Raw genomic sequence first — 20,409 nt, forward strand, 5'->3', positions numbered from 1 at the left:
TAGAATGGAGTAGTTCTAGATCTTTAACAGTGGTTCAATTCCAACTGTTTTAAATATGCTCCTTTATCCACAGCACTTGAGCTCATGTAAATCTCAGATGGATCCAATTGGAATGGTGACTTGAGCTATGAGTCTGCCAACAGGTACATATGAACATACGAATTAGGAGCAGGAGTAGGCTACTCGGCCCCTCGAGCCTGCTCTGCTATTTAACAAGATCATGACTGATCTGATTGTAACCTCAACCCCACATTCCTGCTTACCCCCAATAACCTTTCACCCCCTTGTTAATCAAGAATCTATCTAGCTCTGCCTTAAAAATATTCAAAGACTCTGCACCCACTGCCTTTTCAGGAAAAGAATCCCAAAGACTCACAACCTCCTGAGAGAAAAAAAATTCCCCCTCAGTTCTGTCTTAAATGAGCGATCCCTTAATTTTAAACAGTGACCCCTAGTTCGAGATTCTCACACAAGAGGAAACATCCTCTCCACATCCAACCAGTCAAGACCCCTCTGGATCATAAAGGTTTCAATTAAGTCGCCTCTTGCTCTTCTAAATTCCAGTGAATACAAGCCTAACCTGTCCAGCCTTTCCTCATAAGACAGTCTGCCCATTCCTGGTATTAGTCTAGTAAACCTTCTCTGAACTGCTTCTAATGCATTTACATCTTTCTTAAAATAAGGAGACCAGTACTGTACACAATACTCCAGATGTGGTCTCACCAGTGTCCTGTACAACTGAAGCATAACCTCCCTACTTTTATAATCAATTCCCCTCACAATAAATGATAACATTCTAATAGTTTTCCTAATCACCTGCTGTACCTGCATACTAACCCTTTGTGATTCATGCACTAGGACACCCACATCACTATGAATCTCAGAGCTCTACAATCTTTCACCATTTAGATAATAAGCTTCTTCTTTACTCTTCCTGCCAAAATGGATGATTTCACATTTGCCCACATTATACTCCATTTGCCAGATCTTTGCCCACTCACTTAGCCTATCTATGTTACTTTGTAGCTTCCTTATGTCCTCTTCACAATTTACTTATCTACCTATTGTTGTGTCATCAGCAAATTTAGTAACCATTCCTTTGATCCCTTCATCCAAGTCATTTGTATAAATGTAAAAAGTTGAGGCCCCAGCACTGATCCCTGTGGCACACCACTCATCACATCCTGCCAACCAGAAAAAGACCCATTTATGCCAACTCTCTGCTTCCTGTTAGCTAGCCAATCTTCTATCCATGCCAATATATTACCCCCTACACCATGAGCTTTTATTTTCTGCAATAACCTTTTATGTGGCACCTTATCAAATACCTTCTGGAAATCTAAATACAGTACATCCACCGGTTCCCCTCTATCCACAGCACATGTGATTCCTTCAAAGAACTCCAGTAAATTGGTTAAACATGATTTCCCTTTTACAAAACCATGTTGACTCTGCCTGATTACCTTCAATTTTTCTAACTGCCCAGCTACAACATCTTTAATAATAGCTTCTAACATTTTCCCTATGACAGATGTTAAGCTAACTGGCCTATAGTTTCCTGCTTTCTGGCTCCCTCCCTTTTTGAATAAAGGAGTTACATTTGCTATTTTCCAATCTAATGGAACCTTACCCAAACCTAGGAAATTTTGGAAAATTAAAACCAGTGCATCAACTATCTCACTAGCCACTTCTTTCAAGACCTTAGGGTGAAGTCCACCCAAACCTAGGGATTTGTCAGCCTGCAACCTCAACCATTTGCTTAATACCACTTCCCTGGTGATTGTAATTTTCCCGAGTTCCTCCCTCCCTTCCATTTCCTGACTTAGAACTATTTTTGGGATGTTGCGTGTGTCCGCTATAGTGAAGACCGAAGCAAAATACCTGTTCAATTTATTTGCCATCTCCCTACTTTCCATTATCAAAGATGCACTTTCTATAGGGCCAACACTCACTTTGTTAACTCTTTTCTTATTTAAATATCTATAGAAACTCTTACTATCCATCTTTATATTACTAGTTAGCTTTCTCTCAAACTCTAACTTTTCCCTCCTTGTTAATCTTTTTGTCATTCTTTGCTGCTCTTTATATTCTTTCCAATCTCCTGACCTGCCACCCATCTTTGCATAATTATATGCTTTTTCTTTAAGTTTGATACTGTCTTTAGTTTTTTTAGTTAACCATAGATGGTGAGCCCTCCGCTTGGGATGTTTCTTTCTCATTGGAATGTATCTATTCTGTGTATTCTGAAATATCCATTTAAATGTCTGTCATTGAACCTTTACTGACCTATATCTTAACCTCATTTGCCAGTTCACTTTAGCTAGCTCCGCTTTCATGCCCTCATAATTGCCCTTATTTAAATTTAAAATACTAATTTTGGATGTACTCGTTTCTCCCTCAAAATGAATGTAAAATTCAATCATATTATTATCGCTGCTACCTAGGGGTGCCTTCACCAGGAGGTTATCAATTAATCCTATCTCGTTGCTCAATACCAGGTCTAGTATAGCCTGCTCTGTTTTTACTTCTCATTTTTACTTCTCTTTAGCTCTGAAGAAGGGTCATATGGACTCAAAATGTTAATTCTCTCCACAGATGCTGTTAGACCTGCTGAGTTTTTCCAACATTTTCTGTTTTTGTTGTAGCCTGCTCTCTGGTTGGCTCCAGAACATGCTGTTCTGCAAAACTATCCTGAAAACATTCTATGAACTCCTCATCTATGCTACCTTTGCCCATCTGATTTCTCCAGTCTATATGTAAATTAAAATCTCCCTTGATTATTACTGTACCTTTTTAGCAAGCTCCCATTATCTCTTCTTTTACACTCTGCCCTACCATGTAGTTACAATTAGGGGGCCTATACACCACTCCCACAAGTGACTTCTTGCCTTTATCATTCCTCATGTCAAGCAAAACTACTTCTACATCCTGCTTTCCTGAACTTAGGTCATCCCTCTCTAATGTGCTAATACCATCATTAGTTAACAGAACCACCCCTCCACCTTTTCCTAACTTCCTGTTCTTCCTAAATGTCACATACCCTTCAATATTCAGGTCCCAATCTATGTCATTCTGTAGCCATATCTCTGTAATGACTATCAGATCGTACTTATTTATTTCTATTTGTGCTGTCAGTTCATCTGTTTCATTTTGAATGCTATGCGTGGTTAGCTACAGAGCCTTTAGTTTTGTCCTTTTATTATTTTTGTAGCGTCCAAGCCTTATCTGCTGAATTACTCATATAATTGTACTCTGTCCCTTCCTGTCACAGTTTGTTTATCATTTCCCATATTAATACCTTTCTCTCATGCCTTATCTCTGCTCTTTGGCTTATTACATCTTCCAAAATTTGATCCCTTGCCCCCACTATTTAGTTTTAAACCTTCTCTACTTCCCTAGTTATGCGACTCACGAGGACACCAGCCCTAGCATGGGTCACGTGTAGGCCATCCCAATGGTACAGAGCCCACTTTCCCCAATACTGGTGCCAGTGCCCCACAAACCAGAACTCACTTCTCCCACACCAGTTTTTGAGCCACGCATTCATTTCTCTAATCTTATTTATCCGATGCCAATTTGTATGTGGCTCAGGTAATAATCCAGAAATTCTTACCTTTGAGGTCCTGCATCTTAGTTTGGTACCGAGCTTGTCATACTAACTATGCAGAGCCTCCTTCCTCATCCTGCCTATGTCTTTGGTACCTACATGGATCATGACTACTGGATCCTGCCCTCCCACTGCAAGTTTCTCTGCAGCCCTGAGAAGATGTCCTGAACCCTGGCACCGGGTAGGCAACACAGCCGTCTGGACTCTCACTCTCAGCTGCAGAGAACAATGTCAATCCTCTCACTATGCTGTCCCCTACTACCACTACATTCCTTTTGGCTTCCCCCACTTGGATGGCTTCTGTACCACGGTGCTATAGTCAGTTTGCTCATCCAACCTGCAGCTCCTGCTCTCATCCAAACAAGCTGAGAGAACCTCAAACCTGTTGGACAATTGCAGAGGCTCACACTCCTGCAATGCTCCCTCTGGGTGCCCTTACCTGCCTCCCTCACAGTCACACCCTCCTGTCCCTGACCACTGACCAAATCGGAAGACCCTATCCTAAGTGGTATGATGGCCTCCTGGTATAAAGCATCCAAGTAACTTTTCCCATCCCTGATGTGTTGCAGAATCTGCAGCTCAGCCTCCAGTTCAATGACCCTGAGCTGAAGTTCCTCAAGCCACAAACACTTATTGCAGATGCATTTGCCCTGGATCACAATGTTATCCAGGAGGTCCCACATGTTGCAGCCTTGACACATCACCTGTCCTGCCATCCTTAATGTGTTTTAAATAATTACTTAACTATATTAATCACTTATTTATGTTGCTTTCTTATATATTTTATTAACTTTACCATCAATTTGTGTACTATTTTAAACCTAAGGGATAGAATAGAACTTACCCACTTATCAGATACTTACCAAACAGCTAGCTCCTTTCCCTGTAGTAGAGCAAGCACCAATTCCTATGGGGTGAGAAAATTTTATGGATAACGTGTGGGTGGTGGAGCCCGCACGTCAGCGCTTAAAATGTCACACGCTGATGTCGGGCGAGCGTCCCGACATCAGCGTGCGCCATCGCGATATTTAGCTGGGCGGGCGCTATGAAGCATGATGCATGCCCGCCATTAATTAAAGGCCTTGTTAAGGCCCTTAACTCGGCAATTGGGGCCGACTTTGAGGAGCCCGTGTGATCTTCGCCTCAGCACACGGGCCCAACGGACAGGCAGGCAACTGACTTTTTAACAAACCTCTTCTACGGGTGGGATATGTGGGCTCAGAGGGGTTGTTAATGTTTTATCTGCAGTATTTATTGCAGAAAGTGTTTTAAACTTGCCTGTGTGATTGTCAGCAGTTCAGATCGAATTCCAATAGCTTTCTCTGTACTTTGAAGCTTCAGCTCATCAGTCTGCAGACAGTAATCTTTCTCGGGCCTGCAGCTTTCCGGAGGCCTCCATTTAGCCTGGGTATGGGTTCTGACATCTCCACTGGAGGCAGCTCCCCTGAGGAGGAAGGGAGGGATAGAATAAGGAGGAGGCCAGGACTGGACAATCAGCCTCCAGGGGAGCCACCTTTGGGATGCCAGGCGCAGGCACAAGGGGCGCAGGGCCAAGAGGTTGTCCAATGTGGAAGGGGCCGCAGAAGATGCCACTATCCTGCTGCCAGGGTATTCAGGCGGCGAAGCAGCTACCTCAATATGACTGAGGTGCAGTGCTGAAGGATGCTCCGACTGTCAAGGGAAACAGTCAACTATATCTTTCAGATGATTGGCCCTGAGATCTCCGCTAACTGTGTAGGTGGACACCCCATGCCAGCGGCTCTGAAGCTCACAGTTGCCCTCCACTCCTATGCATCTGCCTCCTTCCAGGGCTCGGTGGGTGATCTTTGCAGTGTCTCCCAATCAGCTGTCCACACTTGTGTCAAGCAAGTTACAGACGCTCTGTTCAGACGGGCATTGACCTTCATCCGCTTCCGCTGCGACCAGGCAAGCCAGACAGAGCGAACCAGAGGCTTTGCGGCCATTGCTGGCTTCCCCCGCGTCCAGGGTGCAATAGACTGCACACATGTGGCTATCAAGGCGCCAGCAGGTGAGCCCGGTGCCTTCGTCAACAGGAAGGGCTTCCACTCCATGAACGTGCAGATAGTGTGTGATCACAAGATGCAGATTTTGCAAGTCTGTGCAAGGTACCCAGGCAGCTCCCATGACGCCTACATCCTCAGACACTCCCAGGTGCTGGGGCTCTTCAGTGCTCCGGCTCGGCTGGATGGATGGCTGCTGGGTGACAAGGGCTATCCCCTCAGAAGGTGGCTCATGATGCCTGTCCGCCATCCAAGAACAGAAGCTGAGCAGCGCGACAATAGGAGCCACGGCATCACAAGGGCAGTGGTGGAGCGAGCCATTGGTCTTCTCAATATGCGCTTCCATTGCCTGGACCGCTCAAGGGGCGCACTCCAGTACCACCCAGATCGCGTTTCTGTGATAGCGGTAGCATGCTGTGCTCTGCACAATCTTGTGCTGGAAAGGGGGGATGCAGATGATGATAAAGACCTTGACGCATTGGATGAGGCTGCACATGATGAATCCAGCAGTGGCTCAGAGAATGAGGAAGCACAGGGCAATGATGAGGGGCAGCACGCCGACCCGCTACTACACCAAGGAGGCAGGGACACCCGGGACACTTTAATCCAACGAACCTTCAGCTAGCTCCACACGCATGGATCTGCAGGACCAGCATTGCCTGGCACTTCCACACGTAGCACTTAGGTGCTGCATCTTCCACCTCATCAGCTGCAACTAAGGGCTTAGTACAGAAACATCAATGTCCACTGAAACACTCATGAGATGTCAGGGAAGTGCCCTCTCCATTGTGCCCCGGGATACTAGCCGACGTCATAATCCCCACCAAAGTGTTTGTCGCTGCGCTGGTGCCTGGCTCGCTGAAAGGATGTGACGCAAGATGCAAGTGTTGGCCCTCAGGTATGGAGGGGGGGCTCTGGACATGTTCCTGGCGACCATGCAGTGGTGATGCTGAAATTAACAACAAGGACAGTGCATCAGTTCGCGTTCAGTCAGTAACACCTTTCATCCCTTCCCCACCCCCCAGCCTCATAAGTTGCTCACCCTTCCAGAACCTAAGGAGACGAACATTGGTGGGGTGATAAATAGTCAAGAGGAGGCCCAAACATTACACGCGCAAACAGACAGGCTGGTAAGATGGCCTAAGGAATGCCACATGGAATGTTATGTGGGTAAGTGTTTGGTTAAGTACTTGGGCAAGACAAGCAAGGTACGGGAATACATGAGTAATGGTAGGACCGTGGGAAGCCACGACGATTACAGGGACCTTGCTGGGCAGACCTGTTAAGGTAGCAGAACAGGAACATAAGGCGTTTAACAAGGTCAAAGCCAGACTTGCCTTTATTAGCCGAGGAATAGAATGTAGGAAAAGGGAGGTCATGTTGCAAGTGCAGAAAACACTGTCGAGGCCACATCTACACTTCTGCGTTCAGTTGTGACCTGCGCTTCATGGGAGGGATGGCATTGGAGTGGGGAGAGTGCAGAGATACCTGACCTGGATGCATGCTGGCCTGGAGAGTTGGAGTGATGAGGAAACGTTGCAAACACTTGCGACATTTGCCGTGGAGCACAGGGGATTGACAGGTCACATTATTGACTTTCATACCGTTATGAGGGGCATAGAACAGGTGGACAGAAGGCAACATTTCTCCTTGGTGCAGGGATGAGTAACATGGTTGCATTTATTTAAGTTGAGTGCCATGAGGTTGACAGGTGAGGTGCTGAGGATTTTGGACAGAGTAATGTGGGACGCACAGGCTGAAAGGGTGGTGGAGGTACAAACCCTCCTAAGATGCAATAAGCCTTTGGATGTGCAGCAGCGATGCCATGGCATGTTAGGCCATGGGGATAGTGGTCACAAATGGGATAAGGCGACTTTGGAAGGTGCTAGAGACGCGCATCCTCAAGGGGATGAGGGACCTTTGTGTATGACCCACACGTCTGACTGTATCAGTCTGTGAATGAGCAGTGTTGCTGCATTAATGATTGCAGCAATCATCAGTGCTTTGGATGGTGGGGAGACAGAGTGGATGGGACTGTGGCCCTCAAATACCTGGCCGCTGCACCCCAGCCTCACCGACACCTGCCGACCTGGCCGCCTGCCTCCTCCCCAGCTCCATGCCCTGCTCCTCATATGTGGTTAGTTGCTGCAGCACGGTGTGCCCACCACCAGTCTGCTGACGCTCCCGCATATTGCTCTCAGTTTTTGCCTGCAGAACAAAGAAGAGCATTTATTGGGGCTGATCGCTCATGTACTCTGCACGCGCACGTCGCACCCCAACCACAGTGACCCATCTGAGGCTTCCAGCGGCTCCTGTCCACACTACTGGTGATCAGTCCCCAGAAGATAGTACGGCTGCTCCCAACCCCCTCCCCCAATGGACACCTTGGACACATTTGGCGTCCATCACTTTGAATAACACACGGGTCTTAGTGCCCATGGCAACGAGGCACAACTAGGTGTGACGCCAAGGCCAGCAGATGGCTCTTGGCCATGACACCTTGAGGCTCCCCTTCCACCATCTCATCACCATCAATAAGACATGTGTTGGAGTTCTGACTACGTATCTAGCTGCCTCCCCTGCAGGTTACCCCTCAAATGTGACAAACACCAACATATGCTGCGGGGAGAACCCAGCTTCCTCTCAATCACTAAGGCTGATGTAAGCATGGTCACTATCTGTTTGCCCACCCAGCATGCGCCAAATGCCCAATGCAGTAACGACAGCAAGACGTGGGTGGGGGGGGGGGGGCGGGGCAGGGGCGGCTGCGGGGGGGCCTCAAAGGCTAAGGTTGCCTGCTGGGTAAAATGGCCAAGGCTGACATGGTCCTCACCCTTCCAGAGCGCAGCAAATCATTGAAGCGCTTGTGACACTGGGTTCCTGTGCGCCACACGGCATCATGAGAGCTAACAGCCTCCGCCACCTCCTGCCACGCCTGCCTGGTGACGTGGGGGGCCCTCCTCCTCCCATCCTTGGGAAACAAGACATCTCGACGATGTGACACCTCTTTGAGGAGGGCAGCAAGGCAGGCATCAGAGAACCGAGGGGCATATTGGCCTCCCGCTGGCCTACCCTGCAGCCTGCCCCCCTCCTCCTCCTCTGCCCTCACCTCTTGTGCTGCCCGGTTACTGGCCATGATAAACAGCCTAAAGGAGGCTGCCTGGCCGCTCTTTACACAGACTGCCGGTTCCTCATTGGAACCGGAGGTCTGAACACGCCCGCCGCCGATTTAATTTTCCCGATAAACACGGGAGTCGGAACCCCGCTGGGCGGGCCTTAATTGGCCCGCCCGCGCAAAATGGCGGTGTGGCCTGTTTTGGCGGCGGGGATCAGAGCTGCCCGCCCGCTGCTGAGTCGGTCGGGCCCACCCGCCTGTCAAACGCAAAATTCAGCCCCAAGTCTTCATTCAGTTAGCACAGCTGCACTCTGTTTGCCCGTTTGGTGTGAAACACATGAATATTTTTTGCCCTACTTTTGTCCTCTGTTTAAAACATCTGAGACAATGGTGCAGTGTGTGATAATGAGCTTGTAATTGGAGTCTGAATATTGTGGCAGAAGTGAGATCTGTGAAGACACAGCGGTAAATGGTTTGCCACCCAAGGCAATTAAACTGATGCCCAAGCAGAGCCTGTGTGTGCCATTTGAACGAGCTATCCAGTTCACCCCATTCCCCTGCTCTTTTCCCTTAGCTCTGCACATTTTTCCTTTTCAAGTATTTATCCGGTCCTCTTTTGAAAGTTACTGCGGAATCTGATTCCACCACCCTTTCAGCAGTAGATTACAGATTACCATAACTTACTGTAAAAAAAGTCTTCTTCTCCCAACCTGCTTTTTTGACAATTATCTTAAATCTGTATCCTTTGGTCACCAAACCTCCTGCCAGTGGCAAGTTTCTTATTTACTTTATCAGAACTCCCATAATTTTGAATATTCCATGAAATCTCCCCTTAACCTAATATAAAATAACGAAAGAAAGACGAATATTCACATTACACCTTTCACTACTTCAGGCTGTCCCAAGTGCTTTACAACTATTGAAGTTCTTTTGAAGCATAGTCACTGCTGTATGTGGCAACCAATTTCTGCACAGCAAGCTCTCACAAACGCTATTGTGAGAATGACTAGACAATCTGTTTTGGTGATATATATGAATATAGATTGGTCAGGGCATTGGGAATAACTCCTCTCCTCTTCTTTAATGTTGCACAATGGGATCTTTTACATCTACCGGAGAAGGAAGACAGGGCATTGATTTTATATCTCACCTGAGAACCCACATCTCTGACAGTGCAGCACTCCCTAAGTACTGAATTGGAGTGCCAGCCTAGATTTTGTACTGAGCTTTTTGGAGTGAGATTTGAACCCCCAACCTTCTGACTTAGAGGCAAGAGTGCTACCCATTGAGCCCAGGTTGACAAAGTATGTGTGGCATAAGTATAGGATCAAACCGCTTTTTCCCTGTTATCGCAGTTGATAATTAAGCCCCAGCCCCTCCACCCCCCCACCCACCCCCTACCCAACAATATAATTAACACACAATTAACACCAGAGAAGCAACAAGACTGGGTCCACTGGAAACCACCAGGCCCGCACTGAGCAGATAACATCTCCCCACCTGATAACTGACTTGAAGGGAATACTTGCAGCTTGGATTATTTGATTGAAAGTACTCTCTAACTGCTGCATATTCCATTTATCATTGACTTTGGGATTTTCATTAAATCTGTGCGCCAGTTATTTACTACATTTGTTGACATAACCGAGTTGGATCACTTCAATAATAGTTGATGCGCAGAAGTGGTCCCAAGAGCCTAAACCCTACGATTTGTGGCTCTCGGAATGAACAACAGCTGAGCCTTAAAATGTCACTTCAGTTTAATAAAACTGGTTGCTAATATTAGCAGTCTAAGTGACAGCTTCATTTCCAGGTGTGTAAAGTAAGGAGATTACCATTTTCCCTTTTGTTGTGGAAGACTAGATACTACCCCTCTCCCTCTTGGTCACTAGCAGACAGGAGCAGAGAAATCCTTTGTTTTGAGGGACACTGAGCTGGGACAGTTCCTATTCCGACACTCTATTGCCACAAGTTTTACGTTGAAGTAAAAATCTGATTCACAAGTGAGTATTTTCTCACACCTGCCAATGGCATTGTTCACCTGCAGCACTGCACTTCAAAGGCCACGCAGGAAATGCGGTCTTCAGAAAAGGCAACCTGTTATTTCCAAAGTGACAAGTGCAGGTCAAGTGTCCTTTATCCGAAACCCTCGAAGCCGATTGCATTTCGGATTTCAGATAATTCCGGTTTTCGGATACCGCATATAAACTTACATTACAATAGCCTAAGCTGAGGCTAGCTCGAGTCTAAAGTAAACAAAATGGCTAGAAAAGTAAGATGTATCACTGAACAATAAATACAGGGTACCTGTAATAATTTTTTTTTTTGACATGTTCACTACACAAATCGCAAGGTAAACAGTGCAGACAAACAACTAGACTTCCCACGCTAAAGGTCAATGAGGTTTAAAAAACGTGCAGTTTTTGGATGTGTTCGGTTTTTGGATTTGCAGGTGAAGGAGACTCGACCTGTAATGGTAGTTTGCAACATTGTGCTGGGTTTGGGAAGATTGTCTTGGAGATTTTAGCAAGACAACAGTCACAGGAATGCTCATTTTTAAAATCCATTCATGGGATGTGGGCGCAACTGGCTAGGCCAACATTTATTGCCCACCCCTAATTGCCCTTGAGAAGGTGGTGGTGAGCTGTCTTCTTGAACCGCTGCAGTCCATGTGGTATAGGTACACTCACAGTGCTGTTAGGGAGGGAGTTCCAGGATTTTGACTCAGCGACAGTGGAGATTTATTTCCAAGTCAGGATGGTGAGTGGCTTGGAAGGGGACTTCCAGATGGTGGTGTTCCCATGTATCTGATGCCCTTGTCCTTCTAGATGGCAGTGGGTTTGGAAGGTGCTGTCTAAGGAACCTTGGTGAGTTCCTGCAGTGCATCTTATAGACGGTACACACTGCTGCTACTGTGTGTCGGTGGTGGAGGGAGTGAATGTTTGTGGATGGGGTGCCAATCAAGCGGGCTGCTTTGTCCTGGATGGTGTGAAGCTTCTTGAGTATTGTTGGAGCTGCACTCATCCAGGCAAGTGAAGAGTATTCCATCACGCTCCTGACTTATGCCTTGTAGATGGTGGACAGGCTTTGGGGAGGCAGGAGGCGAATTACTCATCACAGGATTCCTAGCCTCTGACCTGCTCTTGTAGCCACAGTATTTATATGGCTAGTTCAGTTCAGTTCCTGGTCAATGGTAACCCCTTGGATATTGATAGTGGGGGATTCAGTAATGGTAATGCCATTGAGCGTCATTGCCTGGCACTTGTGTGGTGCAAATGTTACTTGCCACTCGTCAGCCAGGTCTTGCTGCATTTGGACATGGACTGCTTCAGTATCTGAGAAGTTGTGAATGGTGCTGAATATTATGCAATCATCAACGAACATCTCTACTTCTGACCTTATGATGGAAGCAAGGTCATTGATGAAGCAGCTGAAGATGGTTGGGAATAGGATATTACCCAGAGGAACTCCTGCAGTGATGTCCTAGAACCGAGATGACTGATCTCCACCAACCACAACCATCATCCTTTGTGCTAGATATGACTCCAACCAGCGGACAGTTTTCCTCTAGATTCCCATTGACTCCAGTTTTGCTAGGGCTCCTTGATGCCACACTCGGCCAAGGGCAGTCACTCTTACCTCATCTCTGGAGTTCAGCTCTTGTGTCCATATTTGAACCAAGGCTGTAATGAGGTCAGGAACTGAGTGACCCTGGCTGAACCCAAATTTTAAGTGTCAGTGAGCAGGTTATTGTTAAGCAAGTGCTGCTTGATAGCACTGTTGATGACCTCTTCCATCACTTTACTGATGACCAAGAGTAGACTGATGGGGTGGTAATTGGCTGGGTTGGATTTATCCTGCTTTTTGAGTACAGGACATATCTGGGCAATTTTCCACATTACCGGCTAGATGCCAGTGTTGTAACTGTACAGGAATGGCTTTGCTAGGCGCGTGGCAAGTTCTGGAGCACAAATCATCAGTACTATTGCTGGAATATTGTCAGTGTCCATAGCCTTTGCAGTATCCAGTGCCTTCAGCTGTTTCTTGATATCACGTGGAGTGAATTGAATTGGCTGAATACTGGCATCTGTGATGCTGGGGACTTCCTGGGGAGGCCAAGATGGATCATCCACTCGGCACTTCTGTTTGAAGATCGTTCCAAATGCTTCAGCCTTATCTTTTGCACTGATGTGTTAGGCTCCCCCATCATTGAGGATGGGGGTATTTGTGGAGCCTCCTCCTCCAGTGAGTTGTTTAATTGTCCACCACTATTCACGACTGGATGTGGCAGGGCTGCAGAGCTTAGATCTGATCCATTGGTTGTGGGATTGCTTAGCTCTGTCTATTGCTTGCTGCTTATACCGTTTGGCATGCAAGTAGCCTTGTGTTGGAGCTTCACCAGTTGACATCTCATTTTTAGGTTTGCCTGGTGCTGCTCCTGGCATGCCCTCCTGCACTCTTCATTGAATAATTGGAAGGAATTGGGGATGACAGTGAGGAATTGTTCCAGAAACACTCTGCTTGTTGATGTAGATTTCTGAGTTTCCCACGCTGTTATCCACTCTTTGGTGCAATGGGGAGGACTTTGGGCACGTTATTTCTGTGGGTTTGAACTCAGTGGAGTTTTTATTGTGTTGTTTTAATTCAATAGCTTTGTGAATATCCATTTTATTCTTTGATGGGAGGTGGGCATTGTTGGCAAGGCCAGCATTTGTTGCCAGGCCAGCATTTGTTGCCCATTCCTAATTGCCCTTGAGCTGCGTGGCTTGCTAGACCATTTCAGAGGGCAGTTCAGAGTCAACCACATTGCTGTGGGTCTGGAGTCACATGAGGCCAGACCAGGTAAGGACAGCAGATTTCCTTCCCTGGACGAGTGAACCAGATGGCTTTAAGACAAACGTTAGTTTCATGGGCATCATTACTGAGGCTAGCTTTCAATTCCAGCTTTATTTTATTAATAATTGAGTTTAAATTCCACCAACTACCATGGTGGGATTTGAACCCATGTCCCCAGAGCATTAGCCTGGCCCTCTGGATTGCAAGTCCGGTGATATTACTATATCACCATCTCTCCTCATCCTGTTGATACCTTCAGAAAACACACAATTTGGATCGACCCAAGGTTGCCCTGTCACATTTCACTGAGAATATCTGGTTATTCTGCTGATATGGACAGCATGACGTACATCTCAGGCATTCACCGAGAATACCTGGGTATAACTGAAGAAAATCCTCTTCAGGCAGATAACATCGCAAACCCCACTCACACTGGTCCCAAAATTTTTCAGGTTGTGACCTTGGCAGGACCAAGAAATTTAGAAAAATGTAAATTCCGAGGGCCCTGGGCCTCTTCCTGGGCTTGGAGCCCACTCATGACACTCAAGTATAGGGCTTTCTATTGGCCAGTCCCATTTCCACTCACTGGGCATACCAGTCACCAGTCAGAAACGCTGGGGCCTCTTCCAGGTCCAGGAGCAGGAGACCCCCGTTTACGGAATCCCCGCCCTATTAACATTGTTTACTTTGGAATGGGAAGGCTGAGGTCCCACCCCTTACTAGACAGCCTTGAAATTCCTGCAAAGGGCAGAAACCGGGCACCACTTTGTGCCATTTTACTGGGGGCTTTGCTAAAGTGACAGCAGAAAATCAACAGAGCCCCTCAAGGAATTTCAATGCATAGCTGTTAGTTACCAACACTGACAACCTTACACCAACCAGGCATCTAACATGGACAACCAGTTCAGCAAAGACTAGAAGACAGTGGATTTGGGGGTAGGAAAGATAGGCGGAATATTTTCTGAATGCTTAACATTCTCATGTTAAATCCCTCTGAATATTTTTTAACGTGGTCACAAATATGGAGGTTGGGATGTACATCCCAGGTAGTCTAATCACTACCTCCTGTAGGAATCTACAGGACTGGGAAGGACCATTTCAGTTCATTGGCCCAGCCTGAGGATTAACATTAAATTACACAGATGTCCCTCCTGAACTGCATCAAATTGACTCAGAATGTTCCGTCTCCACAATCTTGCTCTGAAGGCATTCCTGTATTAATCACTTTCTGTGAGAAAGAGTTTCTTGGCATCAGTCCTGAACTTGCCTTATACCAGTCGGCATCTATGTCATATTGTCCTGTAACTGTCTTATTTCACAAGCTAAAGCTCTGCACTTATCCTTTCCACTTCCCTTGGTATCTTTGATATATATAAAATAACCTCTAATTTGCTTCCTTTTAAGGCTCAAGAGTCTGTTTCCTATCCTTCTCTCAGTTCTTACCAGCAAAGGTATCATTCGACTTCCTTATAGGTACAATTGATAAGTGACAATGTACACTGCCTGTGAAGGATAGATGGTCTAATTGGAGCATTTAGTATAACAACCTTCTCTGTAAATCAGCTTGATTATTTTCAGTTTTATGATATTTGTTCAACTGTGAGTTACAAGGGTCATAAAAAAGATTTGGTTTTGCAAAATAAATCCATTCTTTCCATAACCACGACCGACACACAGTGAGAGAAAGATGACAGTCTTTTCCACCAGCACTGTATGCTTCTACCTTTAATGCCTGACCTCGTTTGGTAGCATTCTCACCTCTGGGTCAGAAAATTGAGAGTTCACATCCCACTCCAGAGATATGCGTGCAAATTCTCAGCTGACATTGCAGCGCAGTACAGAGTAGATGATCATGATCACATTGCTGTTTGTGGGAGCTTGCTGTGCACAAATTAACTGCCACATTTCCGACATTACAACAGTGACTGTGTTTTGGGGTGCCCTAAGAGTATGAAAGGTGTGATATAAATGCAACTCCTTTCTTTACGTAAACACTTCTGAGCTTTTATATTGTGTAATTGAATTATAATTGGCATTGATCCTATTCTACATTTACAGCAATCACAACCCAACAGGCCTGGGCATGTTTCAAAGCTATAGAGCCATAGCAATCACATCATCTAGCCCAAGGATAAATTTCTACAGAATAACTTTGGCATGAGAATTGTTTTTGTTTTCATTTTAAACAAGAAAAGCACATTGAGAAATTAATGGTGAATATAAACTCATGCTTTCCTTTCCTGCTAGTTTGGGAATCAGCTGTAACCACACACCTCATGAGCAGCAGGTTGCTAGACTAGAGATTAAATTTGGTCAGTTAATTGAAATATTCCAAAACCGGCTTCATCAACTCTCTCCTGGGGACTGAATTCACATTTTTCTAGCTATGTGCCAAATATCATTGGAAAAAGCCATGTGTCTGACTGCAGGAGTTAAAGGTATTTCCTGTTGTACAGGTCTCGGATCTATCACTTGACCATGCCGAAAATTTAAGGTCGCCAGTCTTTTGGTAATTGGATATGTTGCTTCATTATGGTTACTGAGAGGAAAGCAGCCACTTGTAGAATGGCACCACTAGTGGCTGAACCTGGCACTGCAGCATTGCATTGCAATGCATTAATACACTTTGCAGCTGTGTTTATCCCTGCATTTGGGACACAAAACTGGAGAAAGCTATGTCTCCCTCAATCAAGTCAACACCATATTTCTATTATGAAAATAAATTGACTTCTGCTGCAATCCATGTGGTGCAGGTGCACCCAGGGTGCTGTTTGGGAGCGATTTCCAGGATTTGGCACAACAGTGAAGGAACAGTGATATAGTTCCAAGTCAGGAAGGTGTTTGGCTTGGAGGGAAACTTGCAGGTGATGGTGTTCTCTCATGTCTGCTGCCCTTGTCCTTCTGGGTGGTAGAGGTTGTGGGTTTCGAAGTTGCTGTTCGAAGGAGCCTTGGAGAGTTGCTGCAGTGCATTTTGTAGATGGAAACACTGCTGTCACTGTGCATCGGGGGTGGAGGGAGTGAATGTTTAAGGTGGTGGATGGGGTGCTGATCAAGTGGGTTGCTTTGTCCTGGTTGATGTCAAGCTTTTTGAGTGTTACTGGAGCTGCACCCGTCCAGGCAACAGGAGACTTCACACTCCTGACTTGTGTCTTGTAGATGGTAGACAGGCTTTGGGGAGTCAGGAGGTGAGTTAGTCACTGCAGAATTACCAGCTCCTGACTGGGAATGTTTATATGGCTGGTGCTGTTAAGTAGATTTCTCCCTCCTTTTTCTGGCACGTTTCTCCTTCCCTTCCACTTTCCTCCCCTTATCTTCTGTCTCCTCCCTTCTCTCCCTTCCCATCTCCTCCTCTCCAAGGCATTGACTCTATGTTGAATTATAGGCCAACATGTACCTTTCATTCTCCAATACCTCACCTAAGTGACTGTCATTCATGTGTGAATCTGGACAGGCTCTTTGCTTGATGCCTCACAGCTGAGCTGATCCTGTCCTTGCTCAATAGCAGCACACACACGCACATAAAGTTCCAGCAGATTTCCACTGCCCACCTCTGCCTGACACCTTTTTCCATCACTCCGCCCACCGCCTCTTCCTAGCCCAGCTATCTACTACTGCCACTCAGCTGACACCCAGAGAAGGGGTTGAATCCAGTTAGGTATAGCTCATATACTCACTGTTCTAACCAGCTGAACCATTGAGTGAGCTTAGGAGGAAAGATCCAGGTTGAGTTTATCTTCCCAAATTCAGGTGCCCTATTTGCAGCACCCCTAATGCCATGCCGACTGAAGTCAAGTGTATATTTTTGTGTTTGAGGTTGGAATTGCCATTTACATTTCATAGAGAGAGGCTGACTCTCAAACAGGGCTCTTGCTCTCCACATCTCCCATCACTGCTTCGACTAAGCGTACGGTTGCAAAGATTGTGGGTGCTGATTGCTGCTTTTCTGACCTCAGCTGTATATGTGTGTTTTTTAAATCTCCAGTCCATTCGAGAAGTCACAGGATATATCCTGGCAGCCCTGAACCAGTTTGAATATCTGCCTTTGGAAAATCTAAGAATCATTCGTGGGACAAAGTTGTATGAAGAACGATATGCGCTAACGATCCTGCTTAACTACAAGAAAGATGGGGCCTTTGGATTGAGGCAACTGGGTCTGCAAAACATGACAGGTAAGACCTGTTGACTTGCACGGAGCATTAATAATGGGTTTCCTTTAGCTCGACACTCACTGCATTGATTCAGTTATCATGTAATGCAAACTTGCAGAATAAACCTTACCAATTCTATATTGCTGCAGTAAAAATACATTTAAGCAGGAATGGAGCACAAAGGTAAGAAAGTGATGCCAAACTTTTATAAAATGCTGGTTAGGACTCGGCTAGTGTTGTGCCAACTTCTGGGCATGCACTTTAGGAAGGGTGTCAAGATCTTGGAGAGGGGTTTACTAGAATGGTACCGGGGATGTAGAACCTTGGCTATGTGATAAAACTAGACAATCTGGGATTGTTCACCTTGGAGCAGAAGGAATTTGATGTGTTCAAAATCTTGAAGAGTTTTGTTAGAATAAATAAGGAAAAGTTGTTTCTGCTGACAGTGCCACCCTGACTGGAAGCTCCACCTTCAATAGGATAGACTCCACCCAACTATTTATCTCACTGTTCCCCAACCTGACAGATACATCAGAGATTTTGCTTAATATGTCCCTCAGTGGTAATCTGGAATGCACTGCTTGAAAGAGTGATAGAAGCAGATTCAATAGTAACTTTCAAAAGGGAATTAAACATTTGTAGCGAAAAGAAAATTGTACAGCTGGGGTGAAAGAGCAGGGTAGTGGGACTAATTGGATAGTTCTTTCAAAGAGCCAGCACTGGCACGATGGGCTGAATGATCTCCTGTGCTGTATCACACCATCAAAGAAACAGATAATTGTGGAAATGGGTAGAAAGATTGCCTAAAATTGTGTGTGTTGTTCCATCACAACTCAAACATATGACAATGAGGAGCCTGCCTGAAATATTATCCCAGTACATGTCAAGTAATGGCTGCATGTGTGGCTCGAGCTGTAGCAGTGGACTTTGTAAATTAAAAAAATACTAACCCTGCTGTTTTTATAAGGAATACTGATATTCCTTGCAAGAAGAGAGCCATATATCCAATTTTACTGATGACACAAAGATTGGTGACTTATTAAGTAGTGTAGATAGGAGCGTAAAATTGCGAAGAGATAATAATAGTTTTGGCCATTCACTTAATCTATGGCAGATGGATTTCATGGATGTGAGGCCATCCATTTTGGACCAAAACCAAATAGACCTGAGTATTTTTTTAAATGGTTAAAAGCTAGGAACAGTGGAAGTCCAAAGAGATTTATAATCCATACACATGGATCACTAAAATGTAATAGCCAGGTGCAAAAAAATCAAGAAGTCTAATGGGGTGTTAGCTTTTATAAGTAACGGGTTAGAATATAACGAAGAGGAAGTTTTACTACATCTAACCAAAGTCCTGATTAGACCACATCTGGAGTATAGTGTACAGTGCTGTGCACCACATTTTAGTAAGGATATATTGATCATGGAAAGAGTGCCGTGCAGATTCACCAGAGAATAACCAGGAGAATTAGATTATGAAGAAAGATTACTTAACTTTGGCTAGTATTCTCAGGGATATAGAGGGTTAATGGATGAGTTGATCCAGGATTTTAAGATTTTGAAAGGAATTGATGGTGGAAATGGGGAGAAACGTTTTCCACTGATAAGAGAGTCCAAAACAAGGGGGGGCAAACCTTGGAATCAGAACCAGGCCATTTATGGGTGAAATTTAAGACCATAAGAAATAGGAGCAGGGGCAGGCTATTCAGCCCATCTAGCCTGCTTTGCCAGTCATGGCTGACCTGATTGTGGCCCTAACTCCATTTTCCTGCCTGTCCCCCCATAACCCTTGACTCCTCTGTCAGTCAGAAATCTGTCTAACTCAGCCTTGAGTATATCCATTGCTTTCCGCGGAAGAGAATTCCAAAGACTAATAGCCCTCTGAGAGAAGAAATCCATCCTCATCTCCATCTTAAATGGGAGACCCCTTATTTTTAAACGGTGCCCCTAGTTTTAGATTTCCCATGAGAGGAAGCATCCTATCAGTATCTACCCTGTCAAACCCTTTCAGAATTTTATTTCAACAAGGTCACCTCTCATTCTTCTAAATCCTATTGAGTATAGACCCAACCTGCTCAACCATTCCCCTTAAGACAACCCCTTCATTCCAGGAATCAGCCTAGTGAATCTTCTCTGAACTGCTTCCAGTGCAAGTATATCCTTCTTAAGTAAGGAGGCCAAAACCGTACACAGTATTCCAGGAGCAGTCTCACCAATGCCCTGTACAGTTGTAGCAAGTTTTCCCTACTTTTATACTCCATCCCCTTTGCAATAAAGGTCAACATTTCATTTGCCTTCCTGATTACTTGCTGTACCTGCATGCTGAATTTTTGTGATTCATGTACAAGGATGCCCAGATTTCTCTATTCTGCCACAATCTGCAGTCACTCTCCATTTAAATACGATTCTGCTTTTCTATTCTCCCTGCCAAAGTGAACAACCTCACATTATCTCACATTATACTCCATCTGCCGATTTTTTTTTTACCCACTCACTTAATCTATCTACATCCTGCACAGAATCGTGTATCCTCCTCACAATTTGCTTTTCTACTTATCTTTATATCATCAGCAAATTTGGCTAACATGCATTTGTCCCTTTATCCAAGCTATTAATACAGATTGCAAATAGTTGAGGCCCCAGCACTGATCCCTGCGGCACTGCACTATTTACAGTTTG

At 45.4% G+C, this 20,409-nt stretch overlaps 1 protein-coding gene across 1 annotated transcript in view; it reads left to right on the forward strand.

The window, feature by feature from the left end:
• The window catches only part of LOC144686417 (receptor tyrosine-protein kinase erbB-4-like), a 974,945-nt gene that overhangs the window by 348,249 nt on the left and 606,287 nt on the right, over window positions 1-20,409 (forward strand). The window contains exon 3 of the mRNA XM_078551583.1: window positions 17,562-17,748. Coding sequence (XP_078407709.1) covers window positions 17,562-17,748 — 187 coding nt within the window. The remainder of the gene's footprint in view (window positions 1-17,561; window positions 17,749-20,409) is intronic.

The sequence above is a fragment of the Cetorhinus maximus genome, chromosome 11 (genome assembly GCF_964194155.1).
Source record: "Cetorhinus maximus chromosome 11, sCetMax3.hap1.1, whole genome shotgun sequence".
Classification (NCBI taxonomy): Eukaryota; Metazoa; Chordata; class Chondrichthyes; order Lamniformes; family Cetorhinidae; genus Cetorhinus; species Cetorhinus maximus.